The sequence below is a fragment of the Pipra filicauda genome, unplaced genomic scaffold (genome assembly GCF_003945595.2).
Source record: "Pipra filicauda isolate LSUMZ 115617 unplaced genomic scaffold, ASM394559v2 scaffold69_size3009148_pilon, whole genome shotgun sequence".
NCBI classification, from domain to species: domain Eukaryota; kingdom Metazoa; phylum Chordata; class Aves; order Passeriformes; family Pipridae; genus Pipra; species Pipra filicauda.
This window is the reverse complement of record NW_024104864.1, coordinates 2,386,567-2,409,878: the sequence shown is the minus strand read 5'-3', so window position 1 is coordinate 2,409,878 and position 23,312 is coordinate 2,386,567. Positions and strand designations below refer to the sequence as shown.

The 23,312-nt window shown below is 37.1% G+C and overlaps 1 protein-coding gene across 1 annotated transcript in view; it reads left to right on the top strand.

Moving 5' to 3' along the window:
- The window catches only part of MAN1A2 (mannosidase alpha class 1A member 2), a 134,333-nt gene that overhangs the window by 37,412 nt on the left and 73,609 nt on the right, over positions 1–23,312 (top strand). Inside the window, exon 3 of the mRNA XM_027730364.2 lies at positions 6,589–6,685. Coding sequence (XP_027586165.1) covers positions 6,589–6,685 — 97 coding nt within the window. The remainder of the gene's footprint in view (positions 1–6,588; positions 6,686–23,312) is intronic.

The following is a 23,312-nucleotide window of genomic DNA, read 5'->3' as shown; positions in this document are numbered from 1 at the left end:
CTCATTGACCTTTTTTTTATTTGTATTTTATATGCCATTTATTCCCATACAACAGAAAAGCTCATAGCAAAAATCATGAATTATGGCTAGATGGAAGATATCTCTATTTTAAATTTTACAAGATCTAATAGACCAGTGATATTATGTTTATTTTGCAGCTATGGGGACTTTGATTGGAAGGCCAGAGCATGCTGTTACGCTTTTGTTAGTCATCTTTACATAATATCTCCTGTAGGCTCCTCTGTGTTTCCCAGAGCAACTCCAGGGAATATATGCCAGTGTGTTCTTAACATACAGTTTTTCTGATAATGCTACCTCTCAATTGTTGATATTAATAATGTAATTGATACACAATATGAGGTGCTGGTAGTTGATGAGTAACCTCTCATGGTGTGTTCCATTAAGACACAGACCATCTGCACACAATACTGAAATACCCAAAACTTGAAACAGTTCACTCTAACTAGTTTACTTTGAGATTTGGGTTCCTGATTTGCATTGCTGGCATCTATTCTTATTTTCTGCTTTGTTACCCGAGCACTGATGGCTAACAAGGCTAACAAGGGGAGATCAAAGAACTGCAGAACACTATGCCTGCTGATGAACTGCCGATTAACAGAAACCTGAGTGGGGAATAGAATCTCTGAGCACACAGATATGTAAGATTTCCTGCTGCATTTTATTGATGTCATCATGCACAAAGCTACAGAAGATTCCTGAAAGAGTCAGCAAACATGGGAACAAGGGAGATAGGGTTAGATACATAATTTTTCAAAAAATGTTTGGCAAGGTTTATTGCTAGTAGATATTGAACCAAGCAGCTGTGGGATGGAGGATAGTTTCTCTGTTTGCCTGAAGAAATTGGTTAGAAGGCGGGAAGTGGAGACTACAGATAAATGGTGCTGGAGGCCACAGAGGACATGTGCTGGGGATCCGTGCTCTAAATTATACAAATAAATTATTTAGAGTTTGAAAATGGATGAATATGGTAACTGCTGCCAATGTGAAGAATTGCAAAAAACCCTTATGGGACTGAGTGATTTTTCTCCCCTTTTATTTCACAGCTAAATGTAAAATGATGATATTGGGGCTGGAGAGGGAGAGATTCCAACTTCATGCTTAATATGAAAAAGTGTGAGGTGATTTATTACCACTTTAGAATGAGAAATTGTATTTATTATAGTTCCTTGGAAATGTCAATGTAGTACTCAACAGCAGACAAAGAGCAGATATTCAGTATTTCAAAAAAGAACAGAACAGGAAAGGTTCTTATGGTAGCTTCTGAAGCTCCTCAGGTGTCTCTGCATCTTGCATGCTTCACGTAGTTATTCAGCTTCAAAAAGGATGCAGCAAAACTGGCGAAGGTGCAGGGATTAGCTGATGAAGATGATTAGTCTGATGCCTGAAAAGACAAGACTGGAAGAAAGCAACTGCTTTCTGCTGGTTGATGTGCAGTCAGGGTTGTTTACAAAGATGTTCTGAGAGATTCTAGTGTTCTAAACACCACAGGACCAGTCAATCCTGTGAATACCAGTTTCTTTTGAAACTATGAGAATGCACAAGGTCAAAAATCTTGATTTTCCTTCTTGGATAGAAAGCATTTGGCTCTCTTGTACAAATTTGAGCAGTCAGTTCACTGCTTTAAGCTCTCCAAATTTAGGCTCTTTACATCTACTGTTCCAGTTCCCACCAATTTGAAGTACTTTCCCCTTAATTTCATCAGGCATCTAAGACTTCAAGTGTTTAATGCAGGGGGAAAAAAAAAAGCTTTTCACTTTGCATCCATTTGATAAACAGTTTTGTTTTAGTAATGGATTTGTTACCAGATTTGACAATAGAAGAAAACCCAACTGTGTGTGTGTTAGGAGCATGTTCCAAACAGACATTTTCAGTGACAGTGTTCAGAAGTGCATGACAGAGGCATGAACTGATGCCTGAAATAATTTCTCTTTAAGTAGAGCTCCCAGAAGAATAAAAAAATCTGAGTTTTCTAAGTTTCATCAGCAATCTGAGTAGACAAGGAAAAGATCGTTCTTTAAATTAACCTCCAAAACATATTCTCTGCAGACAGGAGGAAAATGGTTATTAATTTTTAATCTGCCAGTTGAGCAGTAATTTTGTCTAGCAAATCCTTGGTTAATTTTAAAACTGAATTTGAAGGTGGTTTATATAAATCTCTTTAAAGTGTACTCTTAACCAGAAGACATTCCTTTGGAAGCAAAACCTATTTGCTATCTGTTATGCATATTGCTGATGGAATGGCAGGAACCAGTAAATACTGCAATTTGCCAGTAAATTGTTTCTTTTGCTAGTTTGTCAGGACTTTTCTGTTGCCACGTTGTCTGCCCTATTTCGAGGACTGGAAAGGTGCTTTTGAACCAATCATTAGTTTGAATTAATGTTTCTAACATGTCACTATAGCGATAGATCTTCCTTACAAATCTGTTTTCAATCACTGTAATCTCCTTTTACTGTTACAATTGTGGATTTGTGAAAGATGTCATTACCACTCTATATGTATAAAAACCTGATTTCCCAGTTACTATAGAGAATTAGATCCCATGAAAGTGCTCTAAAGTCAGTAGAATCAACTAGATAAGGGTGTACCTACAAGAGCAGTTTCATTTGACATGCCCTGCTTCTTGCCGTTCTGGCTCTCTTGCGGCAGAGTCCAAATCAGTCTTTTTGTAGAATTATCAAGATGTACGTGCAGCAGCATCTTGCTGGTGGTTGTTTCTGGTGCATCCCATAATAAACATTTGCAATATTAGTATGCAATAGACCTCTCCCCTATTAATGATTTTGCCTTCAAAAGCAAAATTTGGCACTAATAGTGTCAGTAAAAAGTCCACTGCTAAAACCAAGTGTTCTCTGGTGGACAGATTGTAAGATCTTTATGTGACATCAAGCTCCAAGCACTTACCGTGACAAACTACTATCAGGTAAGGAAATTTCAACTGTGGAAATCTGTGTATTGCCTTTTTCACAATGCTTGTAATTTTCATTCTACTGAACTTAAAATGTCTCTCTTGTGAGTTCTTTAAGGGTTGGGTGTGGTTTTTTGCTAATAGTTTTACCTTCTTTCTATTATCTGTAGTGCTGATGTTCCAGTCAGTGTGTGAGACTTTCCTCTCCTCTTAAAGACAAGGTTTTGGTTTAAGAAAAGCCTGTCTCTTCCTGGTGCTGTTCTTCAGCATTTCCAGCTTTGACTATGCAAATGCTATCTAGTGTAACTATAGAGATAATTTTGTTTTTCCGATTAGGAGTTCACGTTGCTTGTACTTCCTGAGCCAAAATGCCATCCTCTGTTAATTTTTCAACTGGCAGAGGCATCTATCTTTTTGTGTCTCTCCAAAGCTTTTGTGTGAACAACTACTCCCAATAGTATAGATGGTCTAACTATAGTATAACATGCTACCTGGTCTGGATGTAACAGAAATCTCCATGTTGTTATAAGATCTCTTGGCATATCATCCTTACAAAATTTAATGCTGTATACAAGAGCTGTGGGGTTTCTCACTTGCAGATAATGTGCATTTATCTGCCATCATATCATGAAACCTGCTTGCTTTGTGGTAGAGGAAAGCAGTGAGCTGTGTGACAGAGTAATGCTCAGTGTTCATCTGGCAAAAAACCAGTTGACTACTTCCTGTAATAAAGTCAAAGGATTCTGAAGGACTTATCATATTCTTAGTACACTGCTTGGGGGAGGCAAAGGGGACAGGACAGATATGTTTGTGGTTATCAAAGTAGCTTAATCTCCTCAAAATATGATTTCCTGTCTCAGAATTAGATGATGCAGTTAACTGTGTCTTAGCCTCTTGTGTTCAACTGAGTTTCAGGTCTCAGTAGTGTATTCTTAAGTTACTTCTGCATTAAGTTATGTGTCTGGTGAAATGTACTCTTTCACAATTTCTATCTTAATTTTATCTTAGAATAAATTATGGATATAGAAACATGTTGTGATGTATTTGGTTTTAGCCATTTGTGATTTCCATATTTTTTGTGTTTCTTCAGAGCTAAATATTCTGTAACAAAATCTGTACCTTTTCCCCAGAAGCATAGCAAATTAGGGCAGTGAAATATTCCACAATTAATATTCTACTGTGAGGAAACAAGTTCTTCTCTTGGACTTAGCTGGTATTTGCATACACTGTGTGATTTTTACAAAGCTAAAATGTCAATGGTTATTTGATTTTCCTTAATAAATATTTATTTGAGGCATCCAAACATCCCAGAAGCCCAGTTTCCCTCATATGCAAGCCAAGTGGTTAGATCTGCCATGTCATGGTCACAGTCACCTTCTTGTTTAGTCACTCATCTGTTTTGAACCACACTGGTCAGTCAGTCTTTAGTTTCATCCTCTAAACCTATAGGTCTGTGTTTTCCCAAGTAGAGTTTTTAGGACTTTAAGGTGGTCTGGCAAACTGTGAGTTAGAGCAAGACCCTTCACAGAGGCCTCGACTATCCCATTCTGACTGTCCTTAACTCTGTCCTGACCGGATAAAGCCTTGAGTAGCCCGGTTTGATCCCATAACTTTGAGCAGGAGGTTGAACTGAGATCCCTTCCCGCTTGAAAGATGCTGGGATTATTGATTTTATGATCTTAAATTAATTAACAATTTTATACAGAAATTTGTACGTTGGTTCTGGATAACCTCAGCAAGAGCTCTCACAGGAACTTCTGTACTTACTGACTGTGACCAGGCTTTTACTGCGTTTGTCACGTCAAGAGAGAATCACTTTGCCTGAGTCATCCTGAGGTTCTAATAGCTATGAATTGGTCAGTTTGGTAAGTGCTTTGTAAACACTAAGGAATTTGTGAGTGCTAATGAAATAACTTTTCTCTCCTATTTTAGTATAATATTTGCATCCGCTTTTGCTAGTTCATGACACTAAAAGAAGTGATACAGTATTATTGCCTATTCAAGTGTCAAAATTTTTTAGTGCAAATACCAAAAACAACGTATGAGCAGACTTTGAATGACAAGCGGTAGGAGTGGGACCTCTGGCACGTTGAGAGGGACAGCTGTGCCTAAGTTGATGCTAGTTTAACACAGGAGTGCTTCCCATCTTTTGGACCTGTGTGTATACCTTTGCTGTGGTTCACATTTATTGTGTAGGCATGACTTAACTGAGCCGTGGGAAATTTGGAAGGAATTTACATTCAAAGGAATTACGGCTGTTTAGTTTGGACAGGGATCTCTTGATGGTTGTAGGGAGACAGGGACTTCGTTTTCCATGTCTCAGCAGGCAGTTTAGATGCAGTCTGAAAGATTTGGGATTACCGGATGCTGACTTCCACTTGAACTTGACAAGAGGGGAAACCTGTGAGGAAGTAGGACACATGTGAGGTAGTGCTGGCTGCACCTCATTTTTTAGCCAGCATCTGCTTCTTCCTACCATTTTCTGTGAGTATAGTGACTCTCTGATTAAAATAAGATAACTACAGTAATGTACATTGTAGTGAAAACTGCCTTCCCTCAGTTTCTGAAACGGTTAGTATTGGTTTGTTAGTTACATTAGCATAGTTTCTTTTCCGAGAGAGCATTTCTCAAACTTGTGGAGATCACGATTTTAAGTCCTATACAGTTGCTTGGGGATCTTGTTTATATTAACAATATTTTAACACCATTTTAAAAATGCAATATAAAATAAAAATATATGTAATGTGAATGCAGACACATGGCTGTTGTTCTAGAAGAGTTTTTTCCTAACTGTCACTGTGGTAGTTTGTCTTTTGAAATATAATTTCCTTCTGTTACTTGCTCTTGTCTCTTTGGGTAACTAATAATTTTTTTTTTTAAACTGCATTCAATTTGCAGTTTTCAGCTGCTGTATATCAACAGGCAAGGAGTTTGAAGAGTTTTAGCAAATCCATAAAAGCACTGCTTAGTGGCTGATGTGCACAGCTAGTATTTATGTGGGTCAACAAGACCTTTTAGGGTTTTAGATGTAATTTTCCTACCAGGTGGTGGAAACATCTATTAAAAGGAGTTTAATGTTTTGTGTAGCAAGTATTAATAATGTTATACTTCTTTGTTCATTATGCTTTCTAAAGAGCAACCTTTTGGCATTTCTTTAGGTAGAGGCTATATGACAGTATATCTTTGTCAAGTAGGTGTTGCTAATAAGAAATTCATTATGCCTTTTGCAGAATTGTTTAGTCATACTTGGATGTACCAGTGTAAATAAATCCCTTTTATGCTTCAGATATTGGTAGATATCTTTTTCTTTTAGTTAGCATCTTAAGACATTAACCAGTGTTTTACAGCCGTTCCTTACACTTAAATGCATTCCTTATGCTTACATTCTTACATATCTGTGCATATATTAAAGGAAAAGAAAGAACAAGAAAATACCTAATGCAGAGCATTAGGCTCTATAGCTCAAATCAAATAGACTTGAAGTTGTTTCCAAATTTATTTATGCTGTAAAATCTGATTTTTTGTAACAGATAGAAATAGTGGCAAAGTAATTAATCAATATGCTGGGATGCCTATGAAAGTTAAGTCTCAAATAAGAAATAAAATATGTTAATAGAAAGTGGTTTTATAATGTAATCAAATCTTATTTTTCATTTCTCAGATGATGAAGCATGCCTGGGACAATTACAGACAATATGGATGGGGACATAATGAGCTCAAACCAATTGCCCGGAAAGGACATTCCACCAACATATTTGGTAGGCTATGTTATATGGTTTGTTTGTGAATTTGGTTTTTTTTTATATTTCTGTCTGTGTGTGCTCTTTGAAAGTCTACCCAAACTTACTACCAAACTCTGTTTTAACACAGATCTTTTGAAGTGTGGTTGACAGAAATGTTTGAATTATTTCCATGGTATTTCGTTGAATTACTTTACTAACCTATCTTTTTGGGAGTAATATGTTCTTATTGTTGCAAAAGCTAAGCTGTATCTATGTGCACTGTTACTTTGTGTGTGTGTGTGTGTGTGTTTATATAAATGAAAGTTCTAATGCACTGATGATATTTTGGGATGCAATGAATATAATTTTTTTTTTTTTAAAAGCCAACCTTATGTTGTCTAGATCTTTGTGTTTAATTCCATGAGAATCATAGAACAGTTTGATTTGGAGGGAATATTTTAATTTAAAGATGATCTAGTCCTACCCCCTCTACCATGAGCAGGGACACCTTCCACTAGACCAGGGTGCTCAGAGCCCCATCCAGCCTGGACTTGAACACTTCCAGGGATGGGATATCCACAGCTTCCCTGGGAAACCTGTTCCAGTGTCTCGTCACCCTCAGAGTTAAAAACTTCTTGTGATACAAGAAAAAGGCGCATGTAAGATGCTGAAAAACTGCTAGTACCAAGGTGAAATTTAACGTAGCTATAAAATGGTCTGGGTAAGGAGAAAGTAAATTATTACTTGAGGTGTGTGACTTGTGGATCCTGACCCTGTGGATTGGAATGAAAGAAAAAAATTATATTCAAAATACGGAAGTTTGAGGGTAGGGGCAAGTTTTGAAGAAATTCAAGGGATGAAGTGAGAATATTAGAGCAATGGAGTGTGAATATAAGTGTTACAAATGGCATTTATAATAGTATAAAATGTGAGGACGGTAAAGATCAAGAAACTGATCAAGCCATCAGACTAGATGGCTTTTCTTCCTTAAAATATCAGTGTTCTGTGGCAGTACTGCTTTTTTTGGTGTTAATGCACCGAGATAGATCAAATAGAATAGTGATTAGAAAATGACAAGCATTTTATTCGTTCCCAAACCAGGAAAGAATCCATTTTTTGACCCCAACTCTGTAGGACTGATGGTTCCAAAAAACCCACATGGTCACTTGGTTGTCACTGTTGAGGACTGAACCCTGGAGGTCCCTTACGTTCATCCTCTGGTATATCAAAACACGTAACCTTTGTGTTAGTAATTAAGGTTAAGTCTGGATTGGTCCAGGATGCACAGCACCTAAGATGGCTGAGCTGTGAAGTTTGTGCATTTATTCTGAAACATAGTGGAGAGCTGCTCGAAGGCTAGGAAGAATTTTCTGAATGCTTTTCAGGGTTTCACACTGTGTTCATCCATTCTCGTATTTGAGGAAGATACAACTTTATCATAACCCCTTTTTACATCAAGAATGATTGTGAATATACTGTGTATACCTTAATTATGTTAGTATTGTTTATAAATTTGCTTGAAATCAGGGGGTTTTTTTTGGCTTTTATTGTAATGGCTTTGTGTGAGGCGGTTTCTCATTGTAATTGATATTTATATTATTCATCTTGTTTTAAACCTTGAATTTGTTTCTTGTAGGTGATAGAATATGGATTTAGATTGTGTAATTGTCTCATTTTTGCTGCTTAGTGCCTGAACGTAGAATAAAATATTTTGACTTAAATCAAAATTTGGTTAGCTTTTTGTTTTCATTCATAGAGAAAAAGTAAGGTCACAGAAGAACCCTATTCCAAAAGAAAAGTCAAAGGATGTTTTTCAAAAGTATTGTAATATTTAAAGGATCTTTCTAATTTTTTTGCTGTCCCTTTTCCCAATCCCCTTAAATTTTATCTCAAAACCATTCTTATATCTTATCAAATAAACAAGTTATTTTCTTTATATCCAAACAGTTTTTCATTAAATTTATTTGCATGATGAATTTCAACCTTAAATAAGTTGTGGATAATGGAGCATGGAGGAGAATTTTTAACTAGGCACACTGCTCCTTTCCCCTGCTCCCAGCAATGGAAGGAGAAGCCTCCAAGTTAAATTTTCTGCAATACTTAAAAAAATCTCAAATGAATAAAACAAAAAGAAAGCCCACAAATAAATGCGCTTCCTCCTTGGAAGCTTATTGAAATCCATAGGAGAATAATTTCGGCTACTGTACTAGGCCAATCTGCAGTAAGGAGTGTTTGACTTAACTGCAAACCTTGACAGCATTGATGTCTTCTGGTCTTGTGCTGGAACCTGTTTTTTTACAGTTCAGTACGGTATGAAAGCTGATAGTGTTCTGATGTTATTTTACTTATTTATATTCCCTTATACAGAAAATGACTGGATCAGGGGGAGTTGTCTGAGAGAGGGAAGATGAACCAAGTTAGTATGCACAGGAGAAAAAAAACATCTGGACTGGGCGAGGAGTTTGATGAACGAAAGGGAGAAGTCTTAGATGCAACTGGTACTAAGCGTAGTGCAAGGAAGGATTGTGAGGCTGAAGGAAAGACTGTAGGAATAGGCTTCTGCCATAACAGACAAAAGAACTTTTCTTAGATACCAGGAAAGTACTGTGAAGTATTCTTAGATAATTTGTTTGCTACCTTGTACGTTGGCACTGCTTTAATTTCTACTAGAAAAATATATTTTGAAGCTTACTGTGATTTAGTTTTATGTTATGACTAATTCATGGCTTTCCTTTATATTTTTTCCAGCTGATGAAATGGGATCTGACAGTGAAAAATCTTTAATGTTCACCTGCATGATCATGTCTTTGTTGAATTTAGATGCAATTCTGTTGCTTAATTTGCCATGTATAATTTTAGATTAGCCTTGGTTTGTAACCCAAACTCTATGAACTAAGGTTCTTTCTTCATATGGAAGGAAAACATTTTTATAATGTTTTGTTTTTAATGTGAGTGACGAAGTATTTTGAAGCAGTTATGAATTATAATTTCATTGTAGTCTTTTCTTTCCATTCTTCCTCTGCGTACTTCTAACATGTCTCCTAATGAGTCTGGAGGACTTCAGCTTTTTTCTCCTTGGAATGCTTATTCTTTAGAATGATGTATTTTTTAAGTTTTGGCATTGCTTTCTGAAAGAAATTGCAGGCTTTTCCACATTAAAGTTTCTGCTCCTCTTGTTACAGTTAACTCTAGCAGCCAGTTCCTGTGCGTCTGTCCTTCTAAAATCCAGATGCTATTTTGTGCCATTTAATTTTTAGCCAAATCATGTCATTATTGCTCAAGGCTATTTCATGTGGAAAACTTTTCTAAAATACATAGTCTTGCAGTATATTTTAAGTATATTTGATATAAGAATAGAATCAGCTGTTGTTCATTTGGTGGATGGTTGATGGGGGGAATATGTGTGTGGAAATTGGCCTTTCTACCAAGAACTATCTAGGCTGTTTTGTTATTCCTAATTCTTTGCCAATCTCTATTACCCCTAATGTCACCATTCCCAGCAATATTTGCCTTTATGGAAGGATTGCATAGTTATTTTTGAAATCTCATGCTAGTTTTAAGAAAAAGATGCTTAGCAAAACTTGTTTTTATTATTCACCTGAAAGATGATGTGACCCAAACTATTTTCTGCCATTACTGTGGTCTGCAGTCTTCCATTTCAATTCCTAGCACATCTGTGGGATTCTGCAAGGAGATGGTATCGCTGGTTGACACTGCAACCATTTGCATGAATCTTTGGGAAATCAGGTTTACTGATAACTCTCAAGTGAGGTAAACATGATTCAATGTGGAAGGCAAATAAGTCATTAGTCTTCTCTGGTGGACTCTACTTCTGTCCGAAGAAGTGTATATCCATATCTATGCCAAGAGGAACGCTGGTGTTTCTAACATTGCAAGATCTAGCAGGGTTCAGACTGGGGTCAGAGAAGGGGAGACCAGGTGGCCTGCTCTGCTCTTATAAATCTTAGTTTTAAGTCATTAAAAATATGAGGAAGGATAAACTTTGTAAACTTAAAAGCAAGATGCTCTATGCCTCACTGAAGCATGCCAACAGGAACATATATGGGCTTCCTCAATTTATTAGCTTGACTTTTATAATGAAACCTGCTAGGGTTGCTTTAGTTGGCCTGCAACTAGAAACTGTTGCCAGTCTTCTTGAGATGTCTGACTGTAAATTGTAAAGGAGAGCCTGCTAAAAATACTCGTCAGTCAAACTGTGTAGTCAGTCAGTAGTTATAATCTTGAATAGTACCTCTTCAATTGCTGGGTCACAACAGTAGTATGGTGCTGCTTTGGGAAAGTACAATTGGGAATTGGTGAGCTTTTAAAGATATTTACATTTAGATAACATATAAACCAAACCTTTATAGGTTCTCTGTTGGTGAAACAGGATGATAACTTACCTGTTTTTGAAAAGGCTGGTATTCTCAAGATTTGTTATTTATTCCTACCCCATAAGATGAAATATGAAAGGCAAAGAGAAAGTACAGCAGAGAGGTGTAAATTTTTTTTCCAGTTTAAATTTTAATTTGTAGCTCTGCCGGAGGTTGTAGCAGCTAAGCTTAAAAAAAAAAGTGAACCTTTTTTGTTGGACTGCTTAAATTGCTGGAATAATTTGATGGCAGCCTCGGGGCATTATTGCAGAGGTGTGTTTCTATGGGATCTGGGTCAAGTTCTCATTAGAACACAAAGTATGGAGAGAAAAGGCTGATGGAAAACGATGCACGTAAGATAATGAGCAAGCGTGACAAACACTGAGCTTTCTTCAGAAGGTTTTCTGAGTTTAGCCAAAACCAGAGTAGTTGATGATACTGTTGGATTCTCTTGCTGTAGTGAAATCTGATTGGATTTGCGTTTGAGGATGAGAGTAACCGTCTGAAACATGCTGTTTGAGGATGATTTGTCCCTGCACTTGTTTGATGACCTGTAGGTGAACATCAGTCCAAATATGCTTCAGAGTTTTAAGATGTATGTTTGTGGTATCTTTTACTTCAGTATCGTATGAACTGATTACTGTACCATAAGCTGTAAGGATACTTTATTGTGAGTTAAATTTAATAGTTTGTACTACTTAGTTTCTATCAGTCTTCAATCTTTATTTTTCTAAAACAATGTTTATTTGAGAACCTGAATGACTTTTAAGGAAAAAGGTAAAGAAAATAGACCACAATCCTTGGGCGATTTGGAACATTGTCTTCAGCAAAACTAGAAATCAGGGGCTGTCATCTTACCTGATGCTTTCTGAAATGAGAGTTCTAAAATTTGTGGTGTGGTTTTTTTTGTTGTTTTGGTATTGTTTTTTGTTTTGTTTTGATAATTTTACTGTCTAAAAATAAACTGAAGATGTGCATTTTTTTCAAGCAATAAGTATATGACAAAGTATACAAGTCTGGCAAAACTGAAAAATTTCCATCTTACTAGCAGTGTATTTCTAAACCTGGCATTTGGATGTATTCTGTCTAGAGATGAAGACAATCTGATAATGTATATATCCATAAACAGTTATATGTCTAGATTGTTTTGAAGGGTGTAAAAAGATCTTAAGAATGATATCAAGTTTTAGTTGTAGGCTCTTGCATACAGATATGCCCATTCTTATGCACAAAGATTTAATAAAATCATAATTTTGTATTTTGTCACACTATTTTGACACTGTCTCACATATCAATAGGGCTTTCATGCCTCTCCCGTTCTCTCACCTTACATGCTACCCAAACAGTCAATTTAATCTGCGATGTCTTCCAGCTCTGTCTTGGGATCTTGTCTTCTAGGGGGGAAGAGAAAATTGTGAATGAAGTCACGGTTGCATTTGTGTTAACGTGGTAGAGCCTCAAGGCTGCAATGCAGTGCCTTATCTCTTCCTTAAAGTTGACCAAATGAAGCCATTCTCTTTTTTATGAGGGATTTTTGTCTGGAACGTTCAATGTCATTAATGAGCAACATGTGTCTAAGGGAACAACTTAAGGATTCAGTCGGGGCAGCTAGTGTGCTGAATATTTTTTAACTTGCCGGGTACTACTTGGTTTCTACCTCCTCACTGAGTGTGTCCTGTTGCCTGGCTTGTGCACAGCCCGTCTCAGCCTTTTGCTGCCCGTGCCACTGGTAAACCCTTGTGACACGGGAGAAAGTTGCTGAGCCAGCTGCCAACTGCCCACTGCCGCAGTGTAGGAAGCTCTTGCTGCAGATCTTTGTGTTGCTAAGCAATGGAGATCTGACAGTGCATTTCTCTGCTGTGCCAGAGAGCGGGAGCAGCGATACTCTCAAGCCCCGTTCAGAAAATGCATTTGTCAGACCACAAGGACATGGGAGCTGTTGCAAGAAGGAGCTGAGTCAGGCTCAGGAGTCTGTTTTTCCAATACCTTTGACAAGTACAGTATAGCTTGGGAGAGGAGTGTGATTTCTTTGTTGAGTTTGTGGTCCTAAAAATGAGAGGCGGAATATTTCTTGTAAGCACTACAAGAAAATGTAACACTTTTTTTTTTTTTTAATTTACCCTTGGAAATATTCATTAGTTTATTAGACATTTTGGTTATCTGTCCTTGTAACAGTTACTGGACTGCCTGAGTTGCTCTGACACTATCATCTGCTGTCACCTGATTAGTTGTAATTTACTTCTGAAGTTCACTTAATTGAATGTCGTGGGTGTCTGGTTTCATGGGCCTTCTGTATTTTCTGTTTGGTTTTTTTTTTAAGCTGGCAAAATACCTGCAAAAATTTATAAACAGTACGGAGACAAACACTTTTACTGGGAAGAAATTAGATGATACACCCTAAAGTACAGGCTGAAGGATGACCTTCTGAAAATATGGCTGAAAACTTCTTGTGTCTTCTTATTGTAAAATCCTAATAAAGATGGGAAACACAACTTCTGCTCAGCATCCTTTTTCTGTGCATGAGTTCAGCCTCTGAATCCATGAGGAGGATAAATGAGCACAAAAAAAGGAATATGAGGTCTATATGTAAACAAAAATGTCCTTGACTATATGTTATCTCGATGAAAAAAACCTACTTAGTGAACAGTAGTTCTTATCTTTTAACCATACCTGCACAAGTAATCTACCCATCATTGCCTTTTCGTGTGGCAGATGAAAGGGGAAAGAAAATCCATTCATGCTAACTAGTAAAGAGAGGTAATTTCATGATGCAAATTTCAGGCTAATCTCTGTATATCAGGTTCTATTCAATTTTAAAGTAAATGGATCTGGCCTTAGGACAGGCCCGTGTACCTGTGTCCTCTGCAAACTTAGTAATGAGCGACTACAGCGAGACAGTGTTGAATATTATATGTACATTGAATGTGTATTTTTTTGGCCAGTAACACAAATTTTGGAAAGATAAAATTTTGAGAAAGGGCATAACTATTCGAGTTGCTGGCTTTTTTTTGTAATCAGAACAGTGTTCTGATATCGCAGGAAAAGTTTGTTCAGGTTGGATGAAAGATCAAAGATGATCATTACTCATCCTTCAAAAATTGTTTACAGCAAGTACCAAGGGAAAAAAATGTAAGAGCAGGAAAAGCTTATAGTAAGTGAGCTTGTGTCTGAGTACTCTATAGCCTTACAGAAGTTTGTGCTTCTGTGGTCAGAGGCAGCAAGTTTTATTTAATAGCTTTTAGTTTATTTTTCTTTGATTTCGTGCACGCTACTTTGGAGTCTGGGCAAACTTAAGAGCACTCAACATATCCCCTTATGAGTGGTTCCATAGTTTGATTTGATATTGTGTGGGAAACTTTTTACTTTTGAAGTCTGCTCGCTGTCCTAGGTGACTGGTTTTGGTCTCTTATTCATCTTTTCCTCGCCATTCTTGAGTTTGTAGAACTGCATATGCCCTCAGTTGTATGCCTGTTTTGTATGGAGAGTCTTAGCCTGTTAACATATCAGGTATGAAAAAATGTATGTATGAGAAATGACTTATCTCCTTTCCTTTTATCTTTTCAAGTTCTTTTTTTTGTTTGTTTTTAAGAGAAAGACCGAATCTTTGTTCTATTTTCTGCTCTGTTCACTGTTCCTTTCCTAGTAATTGTATTTTGTATCTTTTAGGCTCCTTATGGAGTCTAGGAAAATACTACAGGGTAGCTTTTCTGCAGTAGCATTCCTTTTCAAAATCCTAATCCACTGTATCCAATTATATTTATTTATAAATATTTATAAATATTTCCAAATTATTTAATAAATAATCATTTGCCCAAGCATTCATCTCTATAGGATCCCACTGGTGGTTTCACCTCACAGTGATAATTGATTGTTTATACTTGTCCCATTTCCTTTCTTTATAACAGTTACTCACCTGCATGAGAAATTTTTCTTATCCTGTGGTAGGTTAGTTTTCTTAAAAGCTTTAGTTAAGAGATGTTCTCACATTCCTTCTGTGTATGCTCTCTTTCCGTATACAAGTTCACTTCTTAAAGAGGCCTCAACATTTGTCTGAAGATAAGGCTTCCCTTTGCAATATTTCAGACTCTTCCTCAGTTCATATAATTTAAAAGCTGTCTTCTGATTGATGCTGCTAATTGGGCAAATAGTGGTGTGTTAACACTATTTTACTTCACTGCAATACATGTCACACTTATTCAGAATATAGTTGTTCTCTAAAACTTGTAAATGTGTGCAGGCAGGATGCAATCTGTCTGTGTGTTCCCTCAGCTGTTTTACAATACTGGTGCCATAGATAAAAACAACTGCTTAGCTAAGAATCTTTTTGGAATGTCATTGATAGTTCATCAAATTGTCACAAGTGTGCCTGTGCATATCAGGAAAATGCACCATGAGCAGCTGTTTCTGTTCTTTTTAATAATACAATATTCCCACTGAATTCTTCTCACCCAGTTTGTATTAGCTCATGTACAACACATTTAGGTCAGTTGTTCTCAGTGGCTTTTTTTTATGTGTTTTTGGACCAATGATATTTAATCCTATGACACTATTCAAAAGATTGAAAATTCTGCTTTAACAACAACAAAAAAAAAAGATATGCACAAAAAAAAGGTGGAATTAGATAAAAACACATCATTTCTATAACCTGTGTTGTAGAATAGTGAGGTAAACATCTGCATGAAATGGTAATGAAGAAATTAAGCCATACTATAGTTCAGGGCTAAGATTCAGATTGAGAATTTTGATTCTTTCTAATCGCATCCTTTCCTGCTCTTCTCTTATAAACCAGATGGTTTGCTCTGAGGAAAAAAAAATTATTTCCCATTGGAAATCTTTGGACTTAACATTTGTTTTGATTTGGGAATTATTTAGGTTCTGGGAATTCTGTTCATGAATTTAAACTTGTTTCCTATCATTTGGAATTAGGAACAGAGCGTGAAATTAAAGCTATGCAGTCTGTTTTGGACTGTGTTAAAATATTAAGTAAACAGGCATGACAGCTAAGTAAGAATTAGCATACTGAGCTCTAAAACTATATATGCTGAGGACAACCAAGTGGGCACATGTACGAAGAGGGAGGCAGATGCGAGAACGCTTTGTTGTGATCTGAAGCTGGCAGATGTGCAAGGCAGTTGTAATTCAGAAACAGTTCAGCCACATGAGTGTAGCACTGTGCTTGTGCCTAATACACTGATACTGTTCACTCAAGTTTTGCACCATTCTGGTAAAGTTTTATGGCTACCACACTGAAATCAGCTCCTCTTCAGCTGTTCCAAAGAAAATTTAGAATGTGGTTTGGACCAAAATGTGTGGAAGTGGCCCAAGCTTCTACCTAAAGATAGAAAAGCTTTTGTGGCATGATGGCTCTTAGGTGTTTTGTTTTGTTTTGTTTTGGGTTTTGTTTGGTTTGGTTTTATGGTGTTTGTTTGTGTTTTGTAGGGTTTTTTGTTTGGTTGGTTTTGGTTTTTTTTTTGGGGTGTGTGATGCTTTTCCTACTACCTAACTGACAAAGTAACTTAGCTCACAGTTTTCTGTAAGAGGTTGTATCTTGTCTGGGAAGATGAGTATTTAGCTTTCTTCGTACATCAGGTCACACAACTACACTCGATAACATCTTGTTCTCTTATTTACTGTCAAATATTAGTCTTGCTTTGCTTCCTGCTGGGTTTAAGTGGCTGCTGCCAGTGTTTAGGTTCTGCATGCTTCTGTGCCATCGTTCATAGGTACTTTTCCTTTCAGTCTTCCACTTCCTGCTTTCTCAAAATGGACTTGATTCAGATCAGTATTTCTGGTTAGTTTTGATGGACTGCTTCATGTGCGCAGCAGATTGTCGTCACCATTCACTTCTCGCACGTTATTCTTGCTTCCCTTCTGATACACTTCCGTCCCATTTAATGCCGATTTAATGCCATCTCCTCTCTCTCCTTCCTTTCCTACTCTGAACTTCATCCTAATCTTTCTCTCCTGATATTGTGGCCTTTCAGTTATCACGAGGTCTTAAACTTCCCCTAACTCAGATCATAGTTTCTGCAGTAATCTTCATTATGGTCTGCACACAGTCCTTCTTCTGTCTACAGTAATTCAGTTTTGTGTTTGTGCTAAGAAATAAAGTAACCAAAAAATATGGAGACAAATGGATTGAAATGTAGAAAATTGAAGTGGTCCGATATTAATCATAAGCCCTTTTCGGATTAGTTTTGAGGACATTAAGTCTTTGTACTAAAGAAACTGCATTCAAGTCTTGCTTGCATGACTTTCAAATTAATTTAAAGGGCCATAGAAGATTTAGTTAGAGAGCAAAGTAAAGCAATCAAGTGAGGAGCAGAGAAGAGGAATGTTTACTGTAGTATAGATTCTTAGACACTAAGTTTTAGAATTTGGGTCTTAAGAACATAGCTATTTGAGCAGCAGTTTGCTGATTAATCACATCTAGCTGTGGTCCAGTTATTAATATATTCAAAGACTAGCATACACTTCAGTGCTTCACTCCCATTACTTCCTCAGTTATGAAATTAAGGAAAGCATTAAAATTGATTATTTAATGTTATTTATATGCTGAAGTACTTTATTGTGTGGTACAAAACATTAAGACCTCCTTTTCATGTTGTCTATTATCAGCAATTTAACAGAGCTAAGCAATCAACATGCTTAGTTTCTTGTTCTGCTTTTTTAATTAGTCTAAAATGTTAAAGGCAATTGGTTTCTTCATGGATACTTAAAGGCTTATTCATTGTATTTTATGACTGAGCTGAAATCATATATTGCAGTTTTGTATTAAATGTATGGTTTCATTGACTAATTTTGAGGCACTTGTTTTCTCAGTGAAATTAAACTCTCTTGTTCAAAAGTTTAATTAATTTTCTTAAATGTTATCTTGTTCTTCCTGAGTCGTTAAGATATTTTGCAAGTGGTATGCTTCAGTAGTGGCAGCTTTATTGCCAGAGCCTCATTAGAGATACAGAGAACTGTTGACAATTGTTTGCATTTAATTTTCATGTTACATATTTTCCTACCATGTCTGTAATTGTCTGTCACATCAAGAAGTCCCGTTGCTACAGTCTGAAAGCTTGAATTATTTGAATCTTTTTTAGGAGATATTAGTATAATTTCCCTAGATCAATAAAGTCTTGCCCAGTCTGCATTTTTCAAAGCAAACTGGGCGGACAGGAATATCAATAACAAGAATATTTGTTTTCTTTAAGATTGTAACAACTCTTTATTGAATATCAGGCTGAGTTTATCAAGGAAACATTTTCACTCTGTTACTAGGGATTGAAACACCTGCCTATGTGAAAAATAAACTTTCTGGTTCGAAGTGTGACAGAGTATATACTTCTCCTTGGGGAGGCTTTACATCTCCTCTTTTGTTTCTGGAATCACTGTGGTGAAATTGGGAGGATCTGCTCTATGGTTGTGCACACCCAGTGGTTGGGTTGCTCTGTGGGTAGTGCTGGATCACTCTGAAGCTGAGATCACCCGTCTTAGTGGAAATTTGTCTTAGGAATGAAGATAAATCGAAAAATATAAAGTCTCAAATCAAAAAGATAAAGTCTCAAATCCCTTGAGACTTCGGTCGTCTTACATTCCTTTTGCAAATCGAACCTCCCTCCACCCTCAAATAAATACACCAGTAATCAAATGCATTCTGCACCAGTAGGGGTAGGTTCTGTTTCTAGTTTCTAGGACCCTGGAAAAAAACAAGAACTGGATATGAGTGGCTGAGACCAGTAGTATTTGTGGCAGATGAGGTCTGTTCATATCTTATGGTTCTGTTGATCACTCCTGTTAGCCATACTGTTTTGAGTGAAAGCCATTTCCTTACATCTAGATCTCCAGTCTTTACACATAACTAACTATGGATTTCAGCTTTCTAATGCTTAGGAAGATAAATTGGCTTTCTAAAATATAAAATAACTTATTTCCAGAGCGGGGATGTTTTATGACAGAGATACTTGCTGTTTGTATGACGTAGAGTCAGTTGTCTTCAATAACAGACCAAGTGCTTTTACTGTGTCTAACTGCTTGTTCTTCCCCAAGCAATCTTGCCAATTCCCTTAGCTTTCTTCAAAACATAGCTGCTGGTGGTGTCCACAGGCTGTCCTTGTAAACAGGAATAATAGTCTTTATTAGATTTCTGTGTGATTTTGTCACTGGTGTAGGAAATACTAAAACCCTACCTTGATTGTAAATGAACTGGTGAGCATCCTGCTTTTGGATCTGTCATCTGCAATCTTTTCTGAGTAATAATAAAATACTTCCTTCTCAGTCAACAGCATAAGGTAGAAGAGTACAAATGGTTACATGCACCTCTTAGGACTATTTATGTGACTTGGTTTGGAAGCAGAGTGGCCTCGCAGTAATTTTCCGCTTAGGCTGGTTTCCTTGACTTTGTAGCAGCAGTCTGCATTTTGGTAATGAGAGATCCATTTGAATGGGCTAGATTTCCTTCAGGTTTGTTACTCCTCAGGCTGGTCTCTGGGTAAATACCAAGTGTGTTGTAAGACACACTTGGTGTTGTGTCCCAAGTGTGTTGGGACACAAAAGTGTTAGAGCACAGGCAGCAGAGAAGGGGTAAGAAGGAAAATTCTCTCTCCAACCTCTTGCCTACCCCCAGCTTATTCACTGTGGGGGCACAGAGCGGGGGGGAAAAAGAGAAAGCCTCGTTGCTGTGCAAGCACTGCTTAGCAATAGTCAAAATTTTGGTGTGTTATCAATACTGGTTTAGTCACATATGCAAACCACAGCACTGTACAGGCTGCTGTGAAGAAAATTAGCTCAGTCCCATGCAGACTCAGTACACCTCCACCCTCAATTTGGGCTAATGAAAGCCTCCATGGAAGTGTTTTTCAGGAGAAGTAATGAGATTTGTGTGTGGTGTATACATGTTGAAATAAGGAGTAGGTATGGGCGATGTGTCAAATAACGTTTCTGTGAAGCACCTATTTGATGACTACCTTTCAATTCAAAGTGTATGACTTCAGTTTGCTGATGCAGAGTTTTAATTTGTCATCTTGTTCCTTATTTAACTTGTCTGTGGCTCATATCTTCAGTCTTCTCTGTTCATAATTCGTCTGTGCTTATTCTCATATTTTCTCTAGTACCTCACTGCTCATAGTCTCTTCTACTTCCACATAATAAATACACTAAGCAATTCTGTAACTGATATCAGACTTTCTAAATCTCTACACTTATGGTATAATGAAAATGGGCTATTTGTTTTCTTCATATTCTTTTTGTGACAGAACTCATGACAATGATCTGTCTCCCTTGTACTTTCATAGTCTCTTGTGAGACTTTCAAATGGTACAAATAAACCAGTTCTTCATTTAGTGCTTTGGCATACTGAAAGAATTCTGGATAGGGAGATAGTTTTTCTTTTAGAGGCTTGATATTTTACACTTAGTCATACGATTTGCTAGATATTTCAAACTGTAGATTTATGTGCTATCAAGTGAAGGAATTATTTGGCTTATCTGAGGAAACAGAATTCTACCTAAATACAAATCTGTATTACTGTTTTGCAGTCCTTTGGAATAATACTGTTGCTTAATGAGAGTGTGCATGATTTTCTTAGTAGTTCAGCTGTTTCGTGGTAAATTCTTTCCATTAGCTTGTGATGGATGTTCTGTTTTATTTTGAAGAATAAGCATTGCATTCATTAGGCAAACTTCATTAAATTTGGAGCTCAATCAACTAGAACTATAATTATATGGAGAGGAGACTTCCTAATCTGACGTTTGTAAAAACTGAGCCTTTTTGGAATCAGTTATTATCTTATGCAACATGACTAGTCGAACCTTTTTATTGAACAGAGGCAGATCCTGGGAGGAGTGCCTTCAGTTAGGAGGAGTGTTATTTTCCATTGTAGTTTAATTGTTTTATAACCTTTTTCACCACAGTAAGACATCTGCTCTCTCTGTATCTGGAGCGATAATAGATCAGATTGGTTGAAGTGGTAGCAAGCAGTGTATGCTCCTCTAAACTGTAATCTTGTTGTTTAAGGTTACTTTATGGTTACTTTATGGCTCTTCAAATGACCACCTTTTACAGTTTAAGTCCAAGAAGGCTATACTCTTGTCCTTTACAGCAAAATTTATGGATATTTGTGTGGTTATGAAATAAAAAAACTCCCACCATCCTTTATTATGAATGGAAAGTGATTTCTCTTTGTGACTTCAGAAGAATGGTTTCTATCAACATCAGGAGGGGGGAATACAGCTGCCTATCCATTGCAGTCTGCTTTCCCTATGGTACCACGAATGACACTAATTCAAGTCAATGATCTTTGAACACTTGCTGTTTCTTCCTGCTTATATTTCAGCTAATGCTTTGCTGCATTGGTATTACTGCTAATGGTATTGCAGTGAATTTCAAGATGAAGACAGCTATGACAACATCACTGCCTGTTTTGGTTAGATTGTAGACCTGAGCAGATAGAGAAGAATTCAGTGGAAACTCTTATTTAGGAACAAATTAAGAATGACATCCTTTCCACATAGTCCTTGAAGAAAGCTTAGAGCAATTAATTTTACTCTTTAACCAACCTCATAAATGGTTTTGAGTTGTACTTCTACCAGAGTATGGGGCACCCAGTGTGTTACATGTGTATTGTCCTCAGTGTTGCCTTAAGTCCAGGGCTGCCTTCCATTCAGCACAAGACTTCTGGGTGTGAGTGCCTCATTTTGGACTCTTCTGCCTCAGTGCCCAGGAGGAGAGAATTAGCTGTTTTTGTGCTGCCTGATTGACACTAAAGGAAGAAGACTGGGTAGACAATCTGTTGCAAAATATTGACTTGTCATCTCTTGACCTTTTGAAAACGTGTTCAACCAAAAGAGTTTGAAAAAACAAAGATTGTTCTTTTGAGTCTTCCTCAAGGAAGAAATACTCATGCAGAAAAAAGAAAAATAACCCAAATTTGGTTGAAAAACCCTACTTAGAAGGAAGAAGAAAAACTAATAATTTATGATAGGTTGGGATATAAATGCTATCCTTAAGAGATGGTGTTAAAAAACAATTGAGCTCTCACATGGAGTCTAGAAACTATAACAGTACTGATCTGCATCTCAGAAACAGGTACCCATCACCGCTCAGGGAAGAGGCAAAGTGTGAGTAGAAGGGGCTTTGCTCAGTAATGTTTTATTTGATGTTTGTGCTTCTAGGAAATATAAACATAAAAATATGAGAGAAAGGAGTGTAAAGAGAGGAGGAGGGGGAGCTTCAACGAACTATCGGAGTATAGCCCGGACAAAAGTTTAGAGTACAATGTTATGCCTTTAATTGACTCTTAGGGGCAAAAAATGCTGAGCAAGTCTGTTTTACTGTTTTGGGCTGCATTTGTTTCTGCAGCTGTCAACAGCATGAAACAGGTTGTCAGGCAATCCCTTTTGGGGACCACTGTTTTAGGTGTGATCTCTGTATGTGGGGTTGAGGGCTCACTTTTAACACAGTGATGATGGAAGCAGATTTCTTGTCTGTATTTGGTGAAGTCATATTGTTCAGTCATTATGAGATGCATTGGGGAAACTGTGGATGCTTTTGGTCAGTTCTGGAGAGAGATCTGTTCTGCTCTTTCTGAATGCATCTGTTTCATTCGTAAGATGGCAAAAGTAGTCATGTGCTCTTGCATTTCCATGGCCCTTTTTTCATGGTTCTGTGCAGAGAACTCCATGAAAAAGGTGGTTTAAATTTGTGAAGATATTTTCTTGAGGACTGGCAATTAGGTATTCTTGTGCCCAACATACTGCTGTCCCACATTGTGGACACTGGAACGTATTTCTGAGATCTAGAAAACTGTGGGTGATTGTTACTGTGGTGTTTGAAATTTTTTGGGGGAGGCTCGGGTGTGGGATGGCAGACAATGACACACCCGTCCATTCCCATGCAATGCGTTCTCTTTATCCCATGCCAGTTGAATAATATGAGAGCTTACTGATGTGATTACCACTATGTTTAACTTACAAGGTTTTTATTTTTTGAAACTATTACAAGAAGGACTTTCAGGATTTCCCAAGGGTATGTATCCCTATTTGTTCAGACACTTTGTGTATTTGAAAGTTTTATCAACGTGGTTTAAATAAAGGAACAGAAATTACTTTGAATGTGTCCTGGAATCAGTATAACACATTCCAGTTTCATGTCAAAAGATACTTTGTCAGCTGGTACTGAAGGTAGTCCTCATATCCTGGTCTGATTTGCATATTTTTGAAGTGATGTATTAGATAACTGTCACATTATGCTTATGAGAAGGTGTGAAGTTAAGTGCAGTGCTGTAGCTCTGCTCAAAGCAGCCT